Source organism: Ictalurus punctatus, chromosome 7 (assembly GCF_001660625.3).
Source record: "Ictalurus punctatus breed USDA103 chromosome 7, Coco_2.0, whole genome shotgun sequence".
Lineage (NCBI taxonomy): Eukaryota > Metazoa > Chordata > Actinopteri > Siluriformes > Ictaluridae > Ictalurus > Ictalurus punctatus.
Genome location: NC_030422.2, coordinates 8477482 through 8502334, shown reverse-complemented (window position 1 = coordinate 8502334; position 24853 = coordinate 8477482). Strand labels below are relative to the sequence as shown.

General features: G+C 39.3%; 1 protein-coding gene across 1 annotated transcript in view; it reads left to right on the top strand.

Moving 5' to 3' along the window:
* clstn2a (calsyntenin 2a) overlaps positions 1-24853 on the top strand; it is a 99522-nt gene that overhangs the window by 35873 nt on the left and 38796 nt on the right. The window contains exons 2-4 of the mRNA XM_017472791.3: positions 5092-5214; positions 23237-23432; positions 23924-24132. Of these exons, the coding sequence (XP_017328280.1) occupies positions 5092-5214; positions 23237-23432; positions 23924-24132 (528 nt within the window). The remainder of the gene's footprint in view (positions 1-5091; positions 5215-23236; positions 23433-23923; positions 24133-24853) is intronic.

Below are 24853 nucleotides of genomic sequence, written 5' to 3'. Positions count from 1 at the left end.
AATATAAAATAGTAGCAAATGGAACTTGGAAATTTACAATGCAGACCAAAAGATCCTTGTGATAATGGGGGAAAAACCTATTAACCACCACAAGAAAAGCCATAATGGCACTAACAATGGTCCCTGACCTTCTCTATGAAGAGGCGTCATTGAAACAGCAGGGAGTCTGACAAATGCAACTTTGCATACGAGTCAAGTGACTGAGATTTCAAATCAATTAGGGGTAACAGTGTCATGTGAAGTGGCTCATGACACATGCAGGTAGTGAAAAGCCTAGATATTAAAGTGAAAATCGTAGCAACAGTGGCTTGTCAGATGGTACGACTGACAAAGAAGAGGATTTCATCAGAAGTATAAATAACAATGAGAGCTTTTTGAGCGTTTGTAATAATGCATAAAGGTAGAATCACCATTACTACATTATCTTGTAATTCTGATTATTTGAGCTGATCATGATTGGCTATTACTGTAGATTCTACTCTGTTTCCATATAAATAGATCATGTGGTCATTTAATCCAGTGGTACTCAAAAGTGTCGTCCATGAAAAAAGTTTGTTACAGTGCTGAAAATCACAATCCACCATTATAGAAGTTTATATATTTTTATTATTATTTTATACTCTTGTGAATTGAATGGGTTTAATCCAAATAACATGAGATAATGAGAAATAAAAATGTGTTCTGTAAGTGGAAAGTTCTAATGAAAGGCACCATAAAAGAACCACATTTTATTGTACTCATTGACATAATAAGCCTAATATTTGACTAGTTGGATTAGGGTCATGGAATAACTGTAATAAGAGGATCAGTGAAATTTATTTTAAAGTTATACGGGTCCCTGGCTGCAAAAAGTTGAAGAAGTTTAAGCAAATATGAGCATTCACTGATATAATTAAATTGCTGCCCGCATCATATTTCAATATTTATTTTCAGTCAAAGAACTGTTTCTGTGTAAGAGTAAAATTTAGTGGAGTTTTAATGTAGCATTATGACTAAATCTCACTGATAAAAGGATGTTGTTTTCACACTTTGGGTTGTAATACAATGTGTATTCTAAATATTTAATGAAGTACTTTAACATATTGGTTGTGCTGTGTTCTCCTTGCAGCTTTTTATTATAATATTATATTTAAAAATTCATTTTCAGAAAAAAAAACTTTTGTGGAAGTCCTACTTCCCATATTACAATACTGATGAGGACCTTACATGCTAATGAGAATGCTATCAGAGTAAATAAAGCTGAAAGGAGCACTGAGCTAGAGACTCGCATGCTCACTATAAGAGCATCTTGCTACTTTTCTCAAACTGCTGCAAGAACGGGACTGGAGGGAGGTAGGTCTGAAGAAGGCTTTTGATTGTGGGGATCAGTATTATCTTTTTAAAGTGCTACATGTTTATAATTTAGTGTTCTGTCCTGGATTGAGTCTATATAAATACAGCTATTACAATTACAAAGTCACAATTACAAGGTGCTCAAGTAAACCAATAACAGCACCAAGAGGCATTTGGCAATGCTGCCCTAGATTTTGTCATCTATACGCCCTAGCTGTAAAACCTCTCATTCAGTAAGCTTTAAAATGATCAGAGATTACACAGCATGGAAGCTGATGTCCATCAACAGAGCGCTTCTTATAATTCAATTACCAGTCTTCTTTGGATGGAGGATGCTATGTCTACATCAGTGTCTGGGAGGTTTTTCCACCATGTTCAGCTGCAGTCTCAGTAGCGTCCCAAATGAGCCTTTGTCATCTGGCATGTACTGCTAGAGACTCAAATAGAGACTTGCAGCCCACGGCAATAGTTGCAAGCAACCAGGTAGACACTGAAACAGATTTTCTGCATCCAAAAATGGCTTATGAAGCAAAAACGGAAGACTTCTGGTGTAGGGGCAGATATAAAAGTCCCTGTCAGGTATTTCATAGAATGGTCTTAAACTGTTTTTAAACCCTACTCTCAGAGGGTGTGAATGAGAAATTATGTGCCAAGTTGCTTAAATGGTCCCATTTGGCTGCCGTTCCAGCTACTCTATAGGGGAGGACTACTGATAAATAGCTGCTTTTGCACGCCTACAGGTGAATCTTATTGAAAGCATCCAAAAAATTTGTTCAAATATTGCATTCTGCATTCCAACTACAGGCAGCTTAGAGACTCATCTGTCATCAACACCACAAGTGGATGGTGCTTAATTGAAAGCTCTAAAAATCCTGTCATTAATGAGAATAAATGACATGCACCTTAATGGACTTTAAACACCTTTTTCATGTTTAAGCTCGTCAAGTGTGGAAAATCCCTTTGGTTTACAAGGAACAAACTGCCACACTTTAATGTTTTTCCAGTTAACTATTATATTTCAATACCAAATTCACCAATATCGCAAACCATCCTGGTGAGAGCAGGTGTTTTAAAGATTTGCCATATCAAATCAGTTGGATGAAAAGCCAGCTTTCCAGTCTGTGTGCCTTTTAATAAGATACAAGATGTTTGTACCTTTTCATTCTTCACAAGCAGTGACATCAGATTTTTAGAAATCGATCTTGCTGCAGCAGCAACAGATTGACAGGAAACTGAAAGCAGAGTTCTTGCCTTGAAAAAGTCTAAATTGGTCTAAAGAGTCTTCTGCTCTGCTTCAAAGAAGACCCTGTATTATGTAAGCCTAGGAGTAATCCATGTAGAGATAGTTGAGTCAGGTTTTCCTCTGGAAGGTACTTTTTCCACAATCCATTATGCAGCGAAACACCTCTTCTAGTGAAACATCTCTTCACTTCATTATTTCTATTCGGATTTACACATGTGCAGTGATGCTTTTATACCAAAATTGTGCACACTGGTATTCAGACCGCAGACTGTCTGCCAATATGTAGCACTGAAATTTATGTTTGGACTGTAAATACACTGAAGCAACTATGGAATGCCACTTGAGGCCAAGATTAAATACATAAATATGACACTATTCAATCATTAATAGTATCGTCCCTTTAACACTATGTATTAGTTGAATTTTATTATATTATATGTTTCATAGCTGCGAAAAAAAACATCTTTTTCAGTCACATTTTCTACCCTTGATTTATTTATTTTTTATTAAAAGCAAGCTGTTGTGTTTAAAGGCAGTTTTCTAGTTTATTTGCCGTAAGAAAGAGATTGATCACGAGTGGTTATGATTACATTGCTAAATACAAGATACTTTGCATTCAGTCTCATTTCACTTTCAACAGTACTACTATTCTTCTATGTACAAGCCAATTGAACTACAGTGTCTTCTGCAGCCAAAGCCCCAGTATACACTTACCCTTCAACCATTCCTGTGCCTTTTATGACAGATCGTCAGTCATTAAGATATAATTATATGGGAATGTCAGTCATCATGAAAGAAAACCTTCCACATCCCACAGTTTATATATAAAAAAAGGCAAAGTAAAGCAGTCAATTGCTAATGTTAAAGTCGAGTTAAAAGCCTGCTTTATGTGTCCATTATTGTGGTGTTTTGATGTCTCATAGCAGAATATATGGCTCTGGAGTGGATAAAAGCAGACCTAGTGTTGCATTAGCCTCCATCACAGTGCATTAACACAGTATAATGTAAAATATAATTATCCCCCAGGTAATAACTGAGACATTATAGAAAAAGGGAGAGAAACTGATAGAGGAAGAGAAAATGGGCAGTGGGTAGATAATGTAATATAGACTCTTAAAAGTACAGACAAATCATATGCACCTGATATATTGTCCTGTGATTTCCAGCTGATGAGAAGTAGTTTACTAATCAAGCTGTTATACAGATGAATATTGGTTCTTTCAATATTTTTTCAATAATATTCTTTCAATTTCAATTTCTTTCCATAATAAAGCATACAATAGTCACTACTAATAAAAAGAATATTAAACCTCCTGCTGGGTCAAGCTGGCTGATTTTGCTTGGGGTAAATTATTTTTCATGCTTTTTTTGACTTATGTTATGGTTAATTGTTGTTTGTAAATGCTTTGTGTTTACACAAAAGGTGTGAAAAGCCCTGTTAATTGAGATGAATACATGCATGTTTGTTTGCAGTATAAGAAGTATACAGTGGCATTTCTGTCCAATTGTAACATAAAATTGAGAGTCTGTAAACACAGCCATTCACTGCTGGTTGTTGGAGCAGAGTATTTTCCCAAAGAGAAACCGTGCCACTTATTATTTTATTTTATTTTTTTGGACCATGTACTGTTGCTTTGATTCCATTCCAGCACACTGGATTTGAAATGAGAACTGTACTGGCCATGAGCTTGTGTTTAGGTTTCTGGCTTAGTCCTGTGTCCGCCCTGTTATCCCATTGGTTAACTTGTCTATGTATACCCAGCTGTTCCTTTGTTTCATTGTGAAGCAATTATTTTGCCTAGTGTCTTCTTTCATAGTTTCATTTCATTTAATGTTTTTTTGTTTTGTTTTGACTCTTCTCTGTTTTTCCTGTCTTACATTATGGATGTAGTTTATTGCTGTATGTCTGTTCTTTGACCCCCGCTTGGACCTCTGACAATGATTCATGGGTTGCCCTTAATAAAACACAGATTTTCTGCACACAAATAGGTTATTGAGGTGTTAGGCAGTGTACCTGGTGCTTAAAGAGTATTCACAGAACTTCTCTAAACCCTGTATAAGCACTAAGGGCAGTGTGTAATACCTCAATAACCTCTTGTGCACATACAAATGTGAGCCAAGATATTCCAAGATCATCATGCAGAGACGTATGACTAATTGCATTGTGGTAAATATGCATTGTGGTGAATTAGTGGGCCGCTTGTAAAATAGCACTTCATCTAGCACACCCAATTATTTCTGCATTTAAATCAACTCTGAGTGAGTGTCCCATAGCATTAAATTCTTTGGTCTGTTACTTTGTCAATTGTGATTGATGTTCTTTTTTAAAAAAAATAAAAAAATTAAAAAAAAGCAGTGTAAAATTGTCTGGTCTTTTGCTTTCTATATATAAAAGACAACAAAAGGACTTATGATATAAAAGTATACAAAAAGCATTGGGGTACAGAAGAGGTGAGAGATTACTGAGAGTTGTGAGAACCTGCTTGCTTACTTTCTCTTATGTCTTTTGCTTCCAGTGAACAAACACAAACCATGGATTGAGACATCCTACCATGGAGTGATCACTGAGAACATGGACACTGTCCTGTTGGACCCTCCACTCGTAGCCTTGGACAAAGATGCTCCCACCCCCTATGCAGGTACACATTTCCCCTCACTGTCTGAACCAAGACTACCTCTCTCTTCAATGAAATATATTATCGTTCTGTTGCGTCTTGGCAATGTGTCTATATGAAATGTAGGTCTAAATTATAGAGATTTAGAGGCACCTTTTCTGAAACATAACCTGACTGATGCTCTGACCTCAGTATTATTTCAGAGTATTCTTTATTCCTGACATCCTGATTGCACCAGTGATACATGTTTATAGTCTTTCTGGCATTGGAAATGGTAGAAACAGAAATAAGCTTAGAACAATATGGTTATTCATTTTAGACAAGTGTAAGAGGGGATCAGCTGGAAGTCGTGTGAAGGGGAAAAAAACAATAATTATATTTGTGTGTTGGTGTCAGGTAAGTGTCTGGATGTGCCAGCTGGAGAGTAATTCAACAGCAGTGATAATTTTATATTTATACAAAGAGGCAAACAAGGTACTGTGACAGCACTTTACAGCTTATTAAATGACAAAGAATAGAATTAATCTGCTTTTTGACAACCTTGAAAATCTGACTTAGAAACCTTTTGTACCTGCATTAGACATGATAATAATCAGGCATTTTGTTCCACCTCGCAGCAAGCATAATGCGGGTTATAAAACTGATACAGTGTACTTGAAAGAGTCCATGCACTCTATCAAGCTCTATGTGCTTAAATGTTTGGGGTTTTTTTCCTTTTAAGCAGGAACTTAAAAATCCTTATGTAGCTGATATGTAGCTACATTTTTTTTCCTTATGTAGCTGATTTAGACAACACTGGCACAGGCACCAACTCTTTTAGAATATTTTGACCAGCAGTTGTTTTTCTTTGCTGAACTCTGGCTGAAATTGTTTCATTAAACTTTGCTCAACCTTGTGCCAAAAAAACCATTACTTTGCATTGCATTTTATAAAATATATTAAAATAATTTTAAAATCAGGTCTTCGAATGTACGTTATGCTTGTGTGCCTGCTGTATCTATGCTTCATTAAGGAGATTAATTTATATTTATCTTGATAACTGACTGAAAACAAAATAAAACTTGTGATCAATCTTTCTTGTCTTTCAATGAGCGAATGAATGCATGCCTGTAGATTGAAAATAGACGCTGGTGAAATCCTGAAACATTAACAGATAAAGTGATAAAAAAAAATAAGTATACCCCATGGAAATTGTAGGCATGTTTAACATATTTAGAGAAGCAAACATTTGATCATCTTTGAAAAAGTGCCTATTAATAAAGTTGATACTCTTGATCAAAACCACAATTTTCGTATAATTGCACACCAGTCTCTGACATTGGCTTTCTGGATGTTTTGAGCACTCTTCCATGCAATAGTCTTTCAGTTGAAAGATGTTTAAGGGTTTTCTTGCATGTACTGCCTGTTTCAAATCCCCCATTCCATAACCCTTTTCTTCTTTTTGAGCTATTTCTTGGTGGATTTGCTAATGTGCTTAGGATCATTATCCTGTTGAAAGTCTTGCTTTGTATTTTGCTTGGTACATTATTAAACATTTCACTTCAGTTCTGCATTTGCATCTCTACCTACAAATCGTGACAGAACGCAAGACCTTATAAAATGGATGCAGAAAAAAGCAGCAGGGAAAAAAAAGGTGGGAGAAGGAAGGGAGGTTCTCCCTGATCAAAGCCAATCAGGAATGGCTCGACATGATTTACTCCCTCAGGACATATATCAAGAAGGAGCCTTCCAAGCAGTCTGAAACCATCTCCCACCCTCCCTGCCCCACTAAGGACGTCAATCTGCCTCCCTCATCTACTGTAGAGCTTGTTCAGCCTGCCGAGTCAATAGAGAATGTCGTTCAGATTTTCTATTCAACTTTGGATGCCGCTCAGCATCCCTGTACAGCTGAGGACGTTGCTCCGCCTCCCAGTGTGGCCAAGAGCTCCACTTTACTTCCCTGCTCCACCTCAAACGTCACCACACCAGGCTCCTCTTTGGACATTGCTCCGCCTTCCTACTCCTCTGAGGATGTCGCTCCGTCTTCCTGCTCAGTTGGGGATGTTGCTCTGCCATCCAGCTCAGCTGACGATGTTGTGCTGCCATCCTGCTCCGCAGAGGATGTCGTTCTGCCTCTATGCTCCACTGAAGACGTCGCTCCTTTTCTCTGCTTCACACCGTATGTTGCTCCTCCTTCCCCTCTCATGCTTCACGGAGAGCATCGGCCCCCCGGCCTCGTGGAGAACTTTGCTCCCCCCTCTGGCCTCATGGAGAACTTTGCGCCCCTCTCTGACCTCACGGAGAGCGTCGCTCGTCCCCTCTAGCTTCATGGTGAACGTTGCCACCCCACCCCAGGTTCACCTTGAGGTTCATCCCCCCCACTGGCTGCGCCGTAGATATCACTCCGCTCTCAAGCCAGGCTAGTGATATCACGTCATCTCTCTGCAATGCGGAAGAGACCGCCCCACATTTGAGCCTCAGGGAACATGTCAAGCGTCCTCTGTCCAGCCTCGCAAGGGATGACACACAATTGAACTCTGAAATGCTTAGAGACATCTGGTCTGGGGCTCCCGGATCCCCTCCTGAACTGTTTACGTGCTTTGGGAGCCGCGTATTAAGGGGGGGGTGTCTCATATAATATCAGAGAAATTCAAGACTACGATTTCCATCAGCCACTGCCCTAGTGGTGCAGTGAAGGGTGTCTGCAGCCACTCCTGCAGACACCCTTCACCAAATCCCCTTTCCACAGACACTGTTGTCCTTGTATCCACCTGCAATATTTTCTAATTGAACATAGTTGGCTCTATAACCAAGAGCATAAAAATCAACTAATTTCAAACACAGTGACCCAAACCAGAATATGTTTCTGTAGTTAGTGAAAATAAATGCAAAAATTAATGAAAGTGTAATTCCCAATTTACATGAGATGTGGTAAATGAGGCAGTGCATGATATTCCACGTTAATAAACTTCATCTCATGAGCTTCATGCCTGGCAGTCCGCTCCTGGCCACATGAGAGTACTTTTCTAAATGATGGCGACATGAGATACTTGACAGCTGTTAAACATCCCTCTGGCACCAACAAACTCTAGGTCTTGTTTGGCAGCCTGAGAAATAATTAGGGGAGTGTGTGAGAATAGGGCAATTTTGAGAGCATGCATGTGTGCCCCATGTTTTCATGTCATAGACTGATTGATGTCATTCATGTCATAACCATGTTGATGTCCATTATGTAAGAGTCTCCCTCAGTGGGTGAACACATATGCCCGAGGAACTAGTCACAGCAGTGTCATCCTAATTACTCACTTCGGATTTAACAAAATTCAGTGTAGTTCTTTTACTCCGGCTAAGGCTTAATGTGGTACTGGTGTACAGTAGCTGTTGATATGTTATTGGCTTGGAACCAAACCTACACAGACCTGAAGAGACCTGAGCCTGTACGTAAGACCTATAGAAAAAATGATAAATGTTATCTCACATTATATCATGTCACTTACTTGCACCGCGTTGGGGGGGATCACACTTTTCGGTGATGGTGAGACTTACAGATGAAAGTAAGTGTAAGCTTTACAAACTTGTAAAGACACTGAAGAGGTGATAATTAAAACATGATCTGGGAACATTTTTCTGTTCCTGAAAGTGGCAATATGTGCAGTTTGCATAAAGGTGTACTCCTGTTAAGCTCTAGGCTCCCCATGACCCTGTGTAGGATAAGCGATACAGAAAATGGATGATGGATATTTTCTATAATTTCTGTCATCAAAAATGTTTTACAGAATGTTAAAATGTTCTTGATTCTAATGACACTGGAAGACATTTTTAAGGTTTTAATGTTTTGACTTTTTTTTATTGTGGTATTCACACAGTCCATTTACTTTTAAATACAGGTGATATTTAGAAAATATAAATCAAAATGAAGATGACAAACCATTTTAAGCAATAAATAGAACATTCAAAGAATATGTCTTTAAATTTTTTTTGCATGAAAGGGAGTAAAATCAAATGATTTGAAGAGAGTTTGAAGATTAGGGTGTTATTCCTCTTAAGATTTTGAAGCTTATAAAAAAATATATTAAGACCAAAATTTTTTGCCAATTGCTTTAGACAACTCTCTTCTTGTTGCTTTTGAAGATTTATTCTATCCCCCACATAAATCAACAGATGTACAGATATGGATATTTGCAGCACTGAACAGATACAGTTCCAGATTCCAGTTTCATTGTGTTACACCCCTATGCTTATTTAGAATGATGCTACTTTCAGATCCTATGAGTTCAACTCAAAGCTATCTCCTTTGGTGCAATAAAATGTCTTCAATACATCATTTCAAATGCCTTAATGATATCACTGTCTCTCTCATATCTACTATATTTAATTTATGTACGCATAACTGTGTTGTGTAAGAAGAGAAGGAGAGCTTCATGGGAAAAAAATCACAACCATAAAAAAAATCCAGAAAACAGACAAAACTACTTTGAAAGACATGTCTCTCCTTGACTAGCTGGATTTTAAATGAAGATAGATAGAACAGGTTGGCAGAGTTTTCCCACAAAGGTGCCGTCTCCAGATGCATCATTAAGTCTAACATCCTTTACTTCCATTTGCAGCCCATTAAGTATTCTTATCTTGAAACATTTCCAGTGCAGATGATTCCAGACAGGCATGCTGTATTTATTTATTTATTTATTTATTGTTCTTTTAATGCCATACCAGCATCAGTGGCTATTTTCATGGCAAGATCAAGGTAGGTAAAGCAGGACATTCCAGAAACTCTTATAGCATTACAACAATAAAATCTTACATTTCATTAGTGTCAACAACTACATGAGGTGCTTCACTTACTTATTCAATAAGAACTCCAGGCATGCTGTATGACTGGCTTATTGTATAACTACATCAACTGGACTGTGTTGTTCATAGTTTTCTCTTGTTTGCTATTATTGTCACTTGTGGATATACATGGTCAATGCTATGTTTTTTCCTAGCTTAGTTGGCAGATTAGCATAACAAGCTGATGACATACTTAAAACTGTACTAATCATGTACCCTCAGGCACCAATGTTTTTCCCCCCTCAATGTGTCTATACATATTTCATGAGAGGTCTTATATAACAGTATAATATGAAACCACGGTTATAAGTTTTCATTCCATTTTTGTGCATCAAACAGTAAATGGGAACTAACCATAGGTAAGGACTAAAGTAGTAAGAGGAAGAATCTTTTTGAAGAATCTTTTGAGCTAATCCTTTGGATTTGTTGCTTTACAGCATGATTACCTAATTTGCATAGAACTGAGAAAATCTCAATTCTTTGTCCCTTTGTCACTCTCTAGTGTAAATGTGGGATAATATATAAAGTTTCTAGAAAAACAGGACATTTCCACAAAAAAAAGCTTTATCCTTTACCATCTTTGTTTATCCTAAAGCATTCTTTATCAGCTTTAAGAGAATTGCTTCTGAATCTGTAGGAGGTAAAACAGGATATACATGCCTGGCAGGTGACAGGAAATGACAAGCCAGTTCAAAAGCATGTACATGCTAAAACTTAATTACACGTAAGAGGGTACCAGCTGAATTCAGCCAGCTTTTTTCTGTCATGCATATGAATGGGGCGGTCATAGTCCTGACAAGCCAATTAGATCCATATTTGCATATCTCCCTCAGCCTATTCACCTTGCTCAAGGAAGCATGAAATGAGCAAAAACACATTCTGGAGCCTTTGTCCATCAAAATCTCTTAAAGCTCCTTCCCTCCACCTCCTCATGAAATCTATATAACATAAATAGTCTGATGGTAAGTCTTTTCTGCTGCATCTTTTGGCTCTAGAGCAGGTTGCAGGTAATGTTTCAGAACAATATCATTCAGTTATCTATGAGCTGGCTGTGTAAAGGTGTGATAGATACAGCACTGTGTACAAATCTGGCTGTGTGCCGGGAAGGGATTCATTGATACAAATACGGATATTTGGCAAGACATCTCAGAACAGATTTAATGGGTTTCAGAAAGCTCTCCTTTTAAACAAATTCACTCCACTCCAACTCCATAAACTCACGTATACCCATATATATATATATATATATATATATATATATATATATATATGTGTGTGTGTGTATATATATATACAGTATCTCACAAAAGTGAGTACACCCCTCACATTTTTGTCAATATTTGATTATATCTTTTCATGTGACAACACTGAATAAATGACACTTTGCTACAATGTAAAGTAGTGAGTGTACAGCTTGTATAACAGTGTAAATTTGCCATCCCCTCAAAATAACTCCATACATAGCCATTAATGTCTAAAACGCTGGAAACAAAAGTGAGTACACCCCTAAGTGAAAATGTCCAAATTTGGCCCAATTAGCCATTTTCCCTCCCCGGTGTCATGTGACTTCTTAGTGTTACAAGTCTCAGGTGTGAATGGGGAGTAGGTGTGTTAAATTTGGTGCCATCGCTCTCACACTCCCTCATACTGGTCACTGGAAGTTCAACATGGCACCTCATGGCAAAGAACTCTCTGAGGATCTGAAAAAAAGAATTGTTGCTCTACATAAAGATGGCCTAGGCTATAAGAAGGTTGCCAAGACCCTGACACTGAGCTGCAGCACGATGGCCAAGACCATACAGCGGTTTAACAGGACAGGTTCCATTCAGAACAGGCCTCGCCATGGTCGACCAAAGAAGTTGAGTGCACGTGCTCAGCGTCATATCCAGAGATTGTCTTTGGGAAATAGACATATGAGTGCTGCCAGCATTGCTGCAGAGGTTGAAGGGGTGGGGGGTCAGCCTGTCAGTGCTCAGACCATACGCCGCACACTGCATCAAATTGGTCTGCATGGCTGTCATCCCAGAAGGAAGCCACTTCTAAAGACGATGCACAAGAAAGCCCGCAAACAGTTTGCTGAAGACAAGCAGAATAAGGACATGGATTACTGGAACATGTCCTGTGGTCTGATGAGACCAAGATAAACTTATTTGGTTCAGATGGTGTCAAGCGTGTGTGGCGGCAGTTAGGTGAGGATTACAAAGACAAGTGTGTCTTGCCTACAGTCAAGCATAGTGGTGGGAGTGTCATGGTCTGGGGCTGCAGGAGTGCTGCCGACACTGGGGAGCTACGGTTTATTGAGGGAACCATGAATGCCAACATGTACTGTGACATACTGAAGTAGAGCATGGCCGCAGGGCATTATTCCAGCATGATAACAACCCCAATCACACCTCCAAGACGACCACTGCCTTGCTAAAGAAGCTGAGGGTGAAGGTGATGGACTGGCCAAGCATGTCTCCAGACCTAAACCCTATTAAGCATCTATGGGGTATCCTCAAATGGAAGGTGGAGGAGCACAAGGTCTCTAACATCCACCAGCTCCGTGATGTCGTAATGGAGGAATGGAAAAGGACTCCAGTGGCAACCTGTGAAGCTCTGGTGAACTCCATGCCAAAGATGGTTAAGGCAGTGCTGGAAAATAATGGTGGCCACACAAAATATTGACACTTTGGGCCCAATTTGGACATTTTCACTTAGGGGTTTACTCACTTTTGTTGCCAGGGGTTTAGACATTAATGGCCGTGTGTTGAGTTATTTTGAGGGGACAGCAAATTTACACTGTTATACAAGCTGTACACTCACTACTTTACATTGTAGTAAAGTGTCATGTCTTCAGTGTTGTCACATGAAGATATAATCAAATATTTACAAAAATGTGAGGGGTGTACTCACTTTTGTGAGATACTGTATATTATTTTTTTCCAAAACAGGGTTGTACATTAAAATCTAACTACAGAGTGTCTATTGAGCATGTGAAAAGCACATTTTACCGCTTCATAACTTATAAACACTTATCCCACAGCACTGTTCAATTCTCAATTCTGATTGTTCTGAAGGTATTCAATAATTTTCTATAACAGCATGGCTCAGACAGGTTTATGTGCATGAGCTGTTTATGTGGAGCCTTTTTAAGGGACTATTTGTTGATATGGTTCAGTTTTCATTCTTGTTCTTTAATAAATCAAATAAAAATGTTAGCGTTGTGGTATAAGAGAGATAAAATACTTTGGAATGTGCTGTTGAAGGAAAATGATGAACTTTGTGGTGACTCCAGACCCTATCCTGAATACACTTGAAGTGAGTAAGTGTAACATTAATTTTGTAAATGAGGATTAGTTCTAAACTATATTGTAAATTATTTGTTTAACTTATTAATAGGATTTCTCCACAGCTATTCAAACAGCACATAGGCTGTTCTCCTTCTGTCATAGTTTCAATGTGTACACACTAAATCCAATTTAGGACAAATCCATTTGGGTCAACGGGTCTAGTCAGGGACAAAGCTGCGAAGTAGCAGTGATCTTGCTGGCCATCCTGGGGCCATAAGTAGGACTCTTTAGCCAACCTCATTCCACCCTGGATATTGATGTATCTAATAATCAACTGGAACAGTACATGGTAGTGTCTTAGAACTGGTAATAAGAAGAATTATAGGACCAGATAGGCCACTATCACTTCTTATTGGTTGGTGTATTCTGATCTCACACACCCCTGTCCCTCTATGACACCACAGTGCTCCCCGACGTCATCCATCGTGACTCACTCTCTCTGATTTGATACTGCCCCCCAGTGGGCCCCTCTTGCTGAGATGAGGACAAATCTTTGACTGTGGAATTTGGGGTCTTGGTGAAGGCTGACAACCCACTGCTAAAACCCTCTCAGTTCTAGCTGGCCTAAGGGAACGACCACTGCAGTCAGCAATTCAAGCATCCCACCTGAATTGGCAAGCACAATAATATCTGTCACATGTTAGGGTGACAGAGTGACTAGCAATCTCAATGAATCCAGCTTTATGATGATAAATGGTTCACAATGAGACTGAGCACCATAATGTGGATGGCCTGCTCTTTGGTGGGGAACATAGAGCCATAGGAGTCACTCTGTCTTTCAAAAGTGACAGGGCCACCTGCATATATCTTAAGTTCCTAAAAAGAGGCTGACATTAGAATTCATATGTCTGTCATTGGCAGATCCACAGAGCCACATGAACCATCCCTGTGGTTGGATGGCACTCTGATTGCATGGCCACTGCAAAACCTTGCCATCCTACAAGGTAATTTATTCAGTAATAGGGTAAAGTAGCTTATTTATATTGGGATGATAAATGTATATATAAAAACAAGTTGTAAGAAATGTGACAGGACAGGCACAGGTTTAGAAATGAAGAAACATGATATTGATAGAAAATTATGAGTAGAAAATAACAATGCTTGCCAGACTCGATGTGAAAACACCACAGCTCATAATTCGAAACGTTGGCCAACGACTTGCTGACTTTTATGTTGAGTGCACGAACATGATGGGTTATATTAAAAACTGTCCATTAGAAGATATGGGTTATACCTAAATGAAGTTTCCTGTCCCCAGGAATTAATATATTTGCTTTTTTCCCCTTAGCCTGTATTAAAACACTTAACTAGCTACCCATCTCTTTGCAGGCTACTATATATATGCTACCACATTTTAATCTGCATTATTTATAAGGGTATTCTTTAAAAATTGTGACAGTGTTATGAGACTCTATAGCATGATAAATACGTAGAAAAATGTATCACTGTAGCATTTTTGGCCATATTGCCCAGCCGTATTATAAGAACAACAAAACAAATTGCCAGAGCAATATCTCCCTGCAGTTCTCACCTTGTTTCCCACTGATGCTAAGCAGGGTACCTGGCCAGTACCTGGATGGGAGATCTCCTGGAAGCTTCTGGAAGTGGTGAGGCCAGCAGGGGGTGCTCACCCTGTGGTCTGTGTGGGGCCTAATACCTCAGTATAGTGACAGGAACTGTAAAAACAGCACTGTCTTTCAGATGAGACATTAAACTGAGATCCCAAGACACATATGGTAAAAGAGTAGGGGTATGTCCTGGTGAAATTCCCCCATTGTCCCCCTAATAATCCCCATCTCTGAACTGGCTACATTACTCTCTCCTCTCGACTAATAGCTGGTGTGTGGTGGGTGTTCTGGTGCAGTATGGCTGCCCTTGCATCATGCAGATGAATGCTACACACTAGTGGTGGTTGAGGAGACCCCCCATAATATGTAAAGTGCTATGTGACTGTAACTGTCACTAACTAACCAAAAAGTGGTTATAGGAAATTGTGTGTATATACGGTAAACATACTAGCATTGTTGCAAATGACAGTGGTGTGATAAAGTCATATAAAGCACTCTATCCATTAGAGTAAGGAGGTGGTACTGCACATCACCAGCATGCTAATCCCCCCCCAAAGCTTGGCGGACAAAAGGTACTGACCAATTAGTTTTGACAGCAGAAAGAGCCAATAATTGCACATTTCAAGCAATTCTTTGAGCTTTGACTGATGGCTCCCCACACTCTCATTCACTGTTCTGTCAATTGTTAACAATGTCTTTCATACACTTGCCTCTTCCACTAAATCCACCCACTTGGACCTTCTTTCAATCTCATACTTGTGGAGTGCGAAGACCCATTGGTGCTCAGTGCTAACCTTGAAGACTCATGAATTGGTGGTACTGTGCCTGTTATATGGTAAAAGCTGCATTTGCCATGCTTTCATTTAATTATATTTAATCAACAAATTATCTTAGTTTGCAATTACTTACGCTGTCCGAAATGGTACCCTAAGCTCTGCGGTTCTCCACCTAATATGCACTTTGGTGATGTCGTTGCAGAATTATGATATTTAAAGGTATGCAACATGGTGTTGAGCCAGCCCAAGCCAGCTACAATGCATGAAAAGAGGCTCTTGAGTGATGTCACAGAAATTGTTCACCCTACTCTTACTCTTCATTGCAAGTTTGAATCCTAACAATGCCAAAGTCATCCATGTCCAGGAGCCAAGGGAGGGATGGAATAGTCCCCCTCAATACTAGCCAATCATGAGCATCTGTTGCCTCATGTATGTGAAAGAAGGTATATAGAAATTTTTCATGATCTCCAGTTCGAAAAGATGCATTCAGCATCACGTGTCTTGGCAGAAGCACATAATACCCTTCTTCCTCCCTGGTTGGTAGCTGTTGTATGATGACGAGAGCTGGATGATGGGTTGGAGTTGACAGGTGACCAAATCAGGGAGAAAATAGAGGATAAAAAGCATGCAAAAAAACAAAAAAAAACAGCCAGTGGTATTAGTGGGTCCTTTGTCAACTGTACCTTTGGGAAAGACATGACCACAACCCACTTGTCACTCCTTTTTGCACATCTGATCAGCCTCCTTTCCTTATTTCATTCCATTCTCTCTCTCCAGCCCACTTCTTCTGCATGATTTCCACCCACTCCAATTTCTTGAGCAGTTTTCCTTTCTTTGAGTAAATGAGACTACAAATATTCTACCTACACACACTATATATTAACCTATTGCCTTGACCTTTCTTAGCTCAAACCTCTGTCCTTTTTCCTCCAGATCAGTTTTCACTGTGCTCTTTAAGCTCTGCGTTTCCAGTGACATTTGAGGAGAGAATGGCTGAGAGGAAACAAGAAAACCCTAAAAAAAAAATTAAAATAAAAAAAAAAAGACCCCAACCGATATTAAAGAGTATTAGTCATATATTGACTCTTGGAACATTTTATTTAGCTCTATTTATGCTGGCTGCTGCTCAGTGCTGATACAATGAACTGTGAACTCCTAGTGCTGCTAGTACTGAGTTTTTTTGTTAAAGATGTTATGGCATTTAAACAGTATCTTTAATAGAGAGCACAAGGGCAACCAGCCTGTGCATACAGAGTAGTATCAGCAAGTGTGCTCATTAAAATGAATGCAAGGTGCCTTGAATTGGACCTTGAGTTGCAAGCAAATTGTAGGTGCTCGTAAGCGAGGGGAAAGGATGTGTGCATGATTCCGAGTTCAGAGAACTGTCGAAGTGCTCTCATGAATAATAGTTTCTTTGCACGCTTGCTTCACTGTTCTATGATAACAAATACCCTTGTGTGTGTACAATTCATTGGCACCTTGCAGAAAGCAAAAAGAGCAACTCATTGTTTTTCTTTTGATATTCTAGTATGCCATGTTTAGCCAGGTGTAACAACAAACTCCTATTGTAATAGTGTATCTTAGAATTTATACAACTGATACTGGGTTATATCTATTTTAATCATTTGTTGCCAGATTTAACAGACTCTACAGTAGTAATCAAGAGACAGCCCTACGCAAACCGAGCAGCAAGGTCAGTTAGCGCTCATTCAGCATTCTATTTTGTTTAGAGAGGTATAATAGCAAGATGCTCATTCATGAGATTATCCAATCAGCCAATCATGTGGCAGCAGTACAATGTATAAAATCATGCAGATGCAAATCAAGAGCACACACTAAGAATTGATGTGTGCACACACTACGACAGGATAGTTCTCATTAAATGTCAATGCACTTTGCAGCCACCAGAGCACCATGTGTCTATTTAATGGTAAGGAAATATCCTGTTTGGTTTTGTAGGGTGCTTGGATAGGGTTTTGCCTTGAGTAATTCAACAGTGTATGCTTTTAAAATGTGACAGGGACAAAATCATCTACTGCAAAAAAAAAAGTGTCCCTAGCATTCCCTCATGAATATAATATAATGAACACATGACTATTCTTTTTTTATTTCTCAACAATGATTAAGGTTGCTGCTAATGTCAGTGTGAAGGACATGTTGGAGCCATAGTATTTATATTATTCTAGCGTATTGATTTGTGTTGTTTCTATAAAATCTTGTAAAAAACAAAAATTGTTTAAAAGCTTTGACAGAATGGTCTTGACAATGGTCCAGATTTTTACAGTGCCCATGGATATAGAACAGTCATGGGCACCCACTGAGAGAAAGATTAAGAGAGAGGCACAACAGCAGAAGGTCTGTGGTGAAGTGGAAGTACATTTCCCTCTGGAAGTACTAGAATGGCAAGGCCGATTCTGTTGTTTTTTGCTATACACTGAAGACATTTGGGTTTGAGATCAAAAGATGAATATGCAATAATAGATCAGTTTTCATTTCCTGATATTTATATCTAGATATGTTAAACAACTTAAAACATGGCTCCTTTTGTTTGAACCTACCCATTTTTCAAGTGTTATATAAAATATATTGGAACATGTAACTGACATGTGTTTCTTGTTACCCAGGTGTGCTCTGTTAGATTGATTGTTTAAACAATTAATAGCTCTGAATGTCGGCTCTTGGTTTGAGTCCTGGGTTTCGCCTGTGAAAACTGTGTTTATTGCTAAAAAGGATAAGCCAATATGAAGACCAAAGAGGAGAAAAGCAAGACATTCTGAAACCGAGAAAAGAGGGAAAATTGATCAGCGCCATTTCCAGCAGCTGTCTCAGTCTCTCAAATAACAAGCAGCTCTTTTTATGTTGTAGACTTACCTTAGTATTACTTTCTGGAGTCATTTTGTCTAATGACTATCATTACTAAACTTCAAAACTATCATTTTATCCAAAGTCCCTACTTTACTCAATCGCTATTTACAATGTAGATTATGAGTAATGTAGGGCAATGTAGTAATGTAATGTAGTAATTAGAGTAATGTAGGGCAGCAGTAAGGTAGATGCCTGTATGAATTCAGGCTACACTTACTAGAGAATGCTCCAGAAACGCATAATTGTGTTGTGCAAACCGTTTGAGCATTACAATTTTAAAAAATCTACCTGAAACAACAATATTATAGTACAACCCCAATTCCAAAATAGTTACAAATCTCTTAAACCCTGTCCCAAATTTTTTGAGACGTGTTGCAGCCATCAAATTCAAAATTACTGTATTTTTTCTTAAAATGGTACATTTCCTTGGTTGAAACATTTGACATGTTTTCTATGTTCTATTGTGAAAAGCATGAGTTTATGCGATTTGCAAATCATTGCATTCTGTTTTTATTTACATTTTACTGCGTCCCAACATTTTTGGAATTGGGGGTTGTAGTAATGAGCAATTTTCTGTATTAAATAACCAACTAACAAGTCTTTGTTAGGTTTACTGGTTAAATTGGATAAGTACATCTCAAGCTGAAAGAAACTTGGTAGAGTGCATAGGCTGTATACTGGATTTTCAATGCACTAGGGGTGATAATATAGCGAGTTATCGAGGGAATATAATGTATCCACTCAAAATTTTGACAATACATAATGGCTGCACCATAAAGAGTGCACTGCAGGTGCATCTAAAAAAAATTTAGTATCATGAAAATTTTTTCCTTTTTTCCATAATTTAATTCAAAAAGTGGATTTTTCATTTATTCTGGATTCATCACACATAAAGTTTTTGAAGCCTTTTTTAATCTTGAAGATTACAGCTTATAGCTCATGGAAATCAAAAATCCAGTATCTCAAAATATTAGAATAAAGAATTTATAATACAGAAATTGTTACGCCACGGTCAGCCCCGCCCGGCCGAGGAGGCCGTCCCGCCGCCCCGCCCGGCCGAGGAGGCCGCCCAGCCCTCCAGTGCCGCCGAGAGTGGCACCCAGAGTTCCAGAGCTGCCGGGGGTGGTGCCCAGCATCCCAGGGGCAGTGTCCTGCGTCCCAGCGCCGCCAGGGGCGGTGCTCTGACTTTCAACCCCGGTGGGGATGCTGCTCTGCTCCTCTGCTGCCCGACGGAGGCTGCTTCGCTTTCTGTCACAGCGAAAGACAGTTCGCACAGGGGCCCGGGGCCCCCGTTGGAGGGGGGTTCTTGGTGCTCTGGGAGGAGCACCCTTTGGAGGGGGGTTCTGTTACGCCACGGCCAGCAGAGGGCACTGCGGTACGGCCGCTGACTGGTCACGTGACTCTTTTGTTTTCGTTTACTTCCCGCTTGGACACTGAGTTAAGTTTGAGCATGTCTCTGTTTGCGACAGGTGCCCATGTTTTGAGTTAATTAGGTTTGTTAGTTAAACCCCCCCGTGTGACTGCGCACAGTGCGCAGTATTATAGTTGGTTTGGTTCGTCAAGGAAGTGTAACGGTATATGCTAAGGTGTAGCATGCTGGCGGTCGTAGCTAGGGGACCAGAGTGTGTATAGTCAGTAGAGACCGCGCTCCTTGTGTTTGTTATCTGTTTATTTGTTTCTTGTTTAAATAATAAAGACTGTGACCTGCACCTGCATCCGCCTCCAGCCTCGTTCCGTGACAGAAATGTTGACCTTCTGAAAAGTATGTTAATTTATGCACTCAATACCTGGTTGGGGCTTTAATCCTTTTGCATGGATCCTACTGCATCAATATGGCGTGGCATGGAGGCAATCAGCTTGTGGCACTGCTGAGGTGTTCTGGAAGCCCAGGTTGCTTTGATAGCAGCCTTCAGCTCCTCTGCATTGTTGGGTCTGGAGTCTCTCATAGATTCTCTATGGGGTTCAGGTCAGGCGAATTGGCTGGTCAGTCCAGCACAGTAATACCATGGTCAGCAAACCAGTTACTAGTAGTTTTGGCACTGTGGGCAGAAACAGGCCAAGCCATGCTGGAAAAGGAAACCAGCATCTCCATAAAGCTTGTCAGCAGATGGAAGAATGAAGTGCTCTAAAAATCTCCTGATTGACGGCTGCATTGGCTCTCGACTTGAGAAAACACAGTGGACCAACACCAGCAGATGACATGGCACCCCAAATCATCACTGACTGTGGAAACTTCACACTGGACTCAAGCAAAGTGATTCATAATCTGAACACCTTTTTAAAAGTGTCTTATGTGTAAAAATGTATGTATATGGTAAGAGAAACAAATTTAAAATAACTAATACAAATGAAAAATCTCCTTAAAGATCGAATACAGTGTTGTGAAAAAGTATTTGCCCCATCCTGATTTCTTCTGTTTTTGTGTATATCTGATATCAAATTGTTTCAGAAATTAAAACATAATCTAAGATAAAACAAAGGAAACCTGAGTAAACACAAAATACAGTTTTTAAATGATAATATTATTTATTGAAGCAAAAAAGTTATCCAATATTAACCGGGCCTGTGTGAGAATGTTTTTGCCCCATAGTTACTAATTCCCCAAATTTATGAAAGTGCATTGATAATGGGGTTCAGCTGGACTACAACCAGGCCTGATTACTGCAAACCCTGTTCAAACAAATTAACACTTAAATAGAACTTTTTCAACAGCAGGAAGTTGGTTAAAAGGTCTTACCCCGTAACACACTATGCCAAAGTTGAAAGAAATTCCAGAAATGATAAAGAAGAATGTGAGTGAAATACATCAGTCTGGGAAGAGTTACAAAGCTATTTCAAAGGCTCTGGGACACCAAAGGACCACAGTGAGAGCCATTATCTCCAAATAGAAAAACTCGGCACAGTAGTGAACCTTCCCAGAAGTGGCCGCCCTTCCAAAATTCCTCAGAGAGCACAGCAACTACTCAACAAGGAAGTCATAAAAGACTCGCATTAATAAACATCACTGTTCATGACTCCACTATCAGAAAGACACTGGGCAAAAATGGCACCATGGAAGAATGGTGAGGTGAAAACCACTGCTAACCCAGAACAACTATAAAGCTTATCTGAATTTTTTAAAAACACACCTTGATGATCCTCAAACCTTTTGGGAGAATGTTCTGTGGATTGATGAGTCGAAAGTGGAACTGTTTGAAAGACAGGGGCCGCGTTACATCTGGCATAAACCAAACACAGAATTCCACAAAAAGAACATCATACCTACAGTCGAGCATGGTGGTGGTGGAAGTGTGATGGTGTGGGGATGGTTTGCTGCTTCAGGGCCTGGGCAACTTACAATAATTGAGGGAAAGATGAATTCTGCTCTCTACCAAAAAATTCTAAAGGAGAATACCCGGTCTTCAGTCCGTAAATTCAAATTCACGCGCAACTGGATTATGGAGCAAGACAATTATCCAAATCATTGGAGTAAATCCTAGTCCTGGAAGTAAGTGGAAGACTGATCTCCAGTTATCGGCAGAATTTTGTTGCAGTTATTGCTGCTAAAGGTGGCACAACCAGATTTTAAGTTTTAACAGGTCAATTAGTTTTTCACATAGGTGATAGGTGTTGGATAACTTTTTTTTTTTTTTTATCTTAAATGAGAAAAAAAAACTGTATTGTGTGTTTACTCAGGTTGCCTTTGTCTTATGTTGTATATCATTTAAAGATCTAAAACCTTTTAGTAATAGATATACACAAAAACATAAGAAATCAGATACTTTTTCACAGCACTGTATAATTGATTTATACATTCTGTTTTTGTCTTTGACCCTTCTGAATGAAAAATCTCAACTTGTGATATAGTCCAGACCATGGAGTATATGTTATGAAAGGAACAGATCTTTATCTCCTCAACAGACATGCATGGCGCAGACACACACGCACACACACACTCACACACACACACACTCTCTCTCTCTCTCTCTCTCTCTCTCTCTCTCTCTCTCACACTTTCTTGACCATTGTTTTGAATACCTGACAAGACATGCTAAGGAAGAGGAATCCTTGTAAAGAAACATCAGAGTTGTAAAAGCAAGACATAAAAGCAATTGGTGTAATTATGTTGGGTTTTTTTTTTTTTTTGCATTGGCAATGGTGTCAGCAGATATTTCATGGTTGTGTGGGCAGGCCTTCTCTATGGTATAACAGTAAACCAAATTAATTCTCTCGAGGGGTATACTTTTATCTCCTCACCTGCATACAGAAGATGAAAGACACAAGTAAGCACCCATAGCTCATTATTACAAGGCAATAACTTGCCATAATTAAATTGCATGTGTGCAAGAAAAAATAAATCCAACTGTGCTCTCAGTACAGCTCTCATAATTGAATTCTCCTTGGAAAGAAATTAAAAGGGGCCAGTTAACAATGTGCCACTGAGACAAGAATATTTAGGTCAGTAATTTTGCAGTACCCCATTCAAAATTCCAGACTTGCGAACCCTGTTATGGCTTAATGTGATTCTACATCCACAACAAAGAAATTTGTGAATAGACTATCGTTCTCGCTCACCCAGCAAGAGCAGTCAAATTAAATGCACACACTACCCTGAATATTTAAGCAAGAACAACCTTCTTGTTCAAGTTAGATCTGACTTGTTGAAAAACCAGGAGTGTGTATATGAAACTCATACCTGTTGCTTTTACTGTTTCAGGAGAGATTTGTTCTTTTAAGATCCATGGACAAGACACTCCATTCAAGGCAGTGGTATTAAACAAGACATCAGGGGAAGGAGTACTGAAAGCGTCCGGTCCCATTGATTGCGAGCAACAAAAGGAGTTCACCTTCATCATTCAGGCTTACGACTGTGGGGCTGACGTCTCGGGAGACAGTTGGAAAAAGAGCCACAAGTGCGTAGATGTTAAATGTAGTCTCAATGAATCATAAACCTCACCCTTAAACATGCTGGAAATTAAATGTACCTCACAATACACTCTGCATATTTAACACCAATGTTTAACACCAATCTTGAGCTAATGCTATCTGGCTTATCCATGGAGTACGGATGCAAATTCTCAAGGTATTTCGAGAATGCATCTACATTCCTAATTTTATTACTTTTTTTTTGTATTTTGCAGCTGTCATTTCACAAATATGCTTCCTCTTTGCTCTAAATAAAATGCAGCATTAGCTTATACATGTGCTGTTTTTCATTTCAATTGAAGTTTAGTAAAAATGTACCCTTTGTATAAGCAAGCATTCTGAATACAGAGATTTTCCTGCCTTTCTATTTAATTTTATTCACATTTGTGTTAAGGTCTCAATGCAACTTTATCCCTTTATTTTCTACCTCTCTGCCCTCCTCTCCATTATTCCATCTTGGTTTCATTCTGTGCATTAGAGCAGTGGTCCACATCCAGGTCGAAGACGTGAACGAGTTCTCTCCTTTTTTCCATGAGCCGGTGTACCGGGCCACAGTGACAGAGGGGAAGATTTATGACAGCATTGTGCAAGTGGAGGCCTGGGACCAAGATTGCTCAGCCCAGTACAGCCAGATCTGCAACTATGAGATCATTACCCAAAACACACCTTTTGCCATTGACCGCAATGGTGAGGCTCCACTCTCTCTCTCTCTCTCTCTCTCTCTCTCTCTCTCTCTCTCTCTCTCTCTCTCTCTCTCTCACAGACACACACAAAGACAAATGTGCATAATAAAGACTAGGCCCTCTGCCTTACCTCTACTTCCTGCTTCTCTGCAACATGCACAGAGCGTGGATATAAAAAGACACATGAAATGCATACTTCCCTTCAGCCGTTATTTATCTCCCTCTCTTTTCTGTGTATAGTAAATAAAAATATATTGCATTCTGTATCTTACATATGTGAACTTGTAACATATTCAAAACATAGTGCTTGGAAATTGTCCATTACCAGAAGCATGAAACAACAAGATGGTTCATTCTCCAGGTGTTAGATGAGATAATCAGGAACACTATGTGTGAAGAGGAAAGCCTATTTCATTCCCTGGCCATATGTTGCACTCACTTATACAGACACATACATAAACACAACAAGCAAAAGATGATGTCAAGAATGATTTAGCTTTGATTTATATCCTCAACACCATTTCAGTGGTGTAAGGGTATGTGTGTGTATGTGTGAACATCTTAATGCCTTCCTCAGTTTGTAGAAGGTAGCTTGATGTCAGCCCTTGTCCTGTCAACCACTCGCCTTCTAACTTCTTCCTCCTCTATCACACATACTGATGCATAAAGGTGTGTCTTGCATTTTGATATCAAACCGTTGGTATAAATTGTACTTAACATTTTCT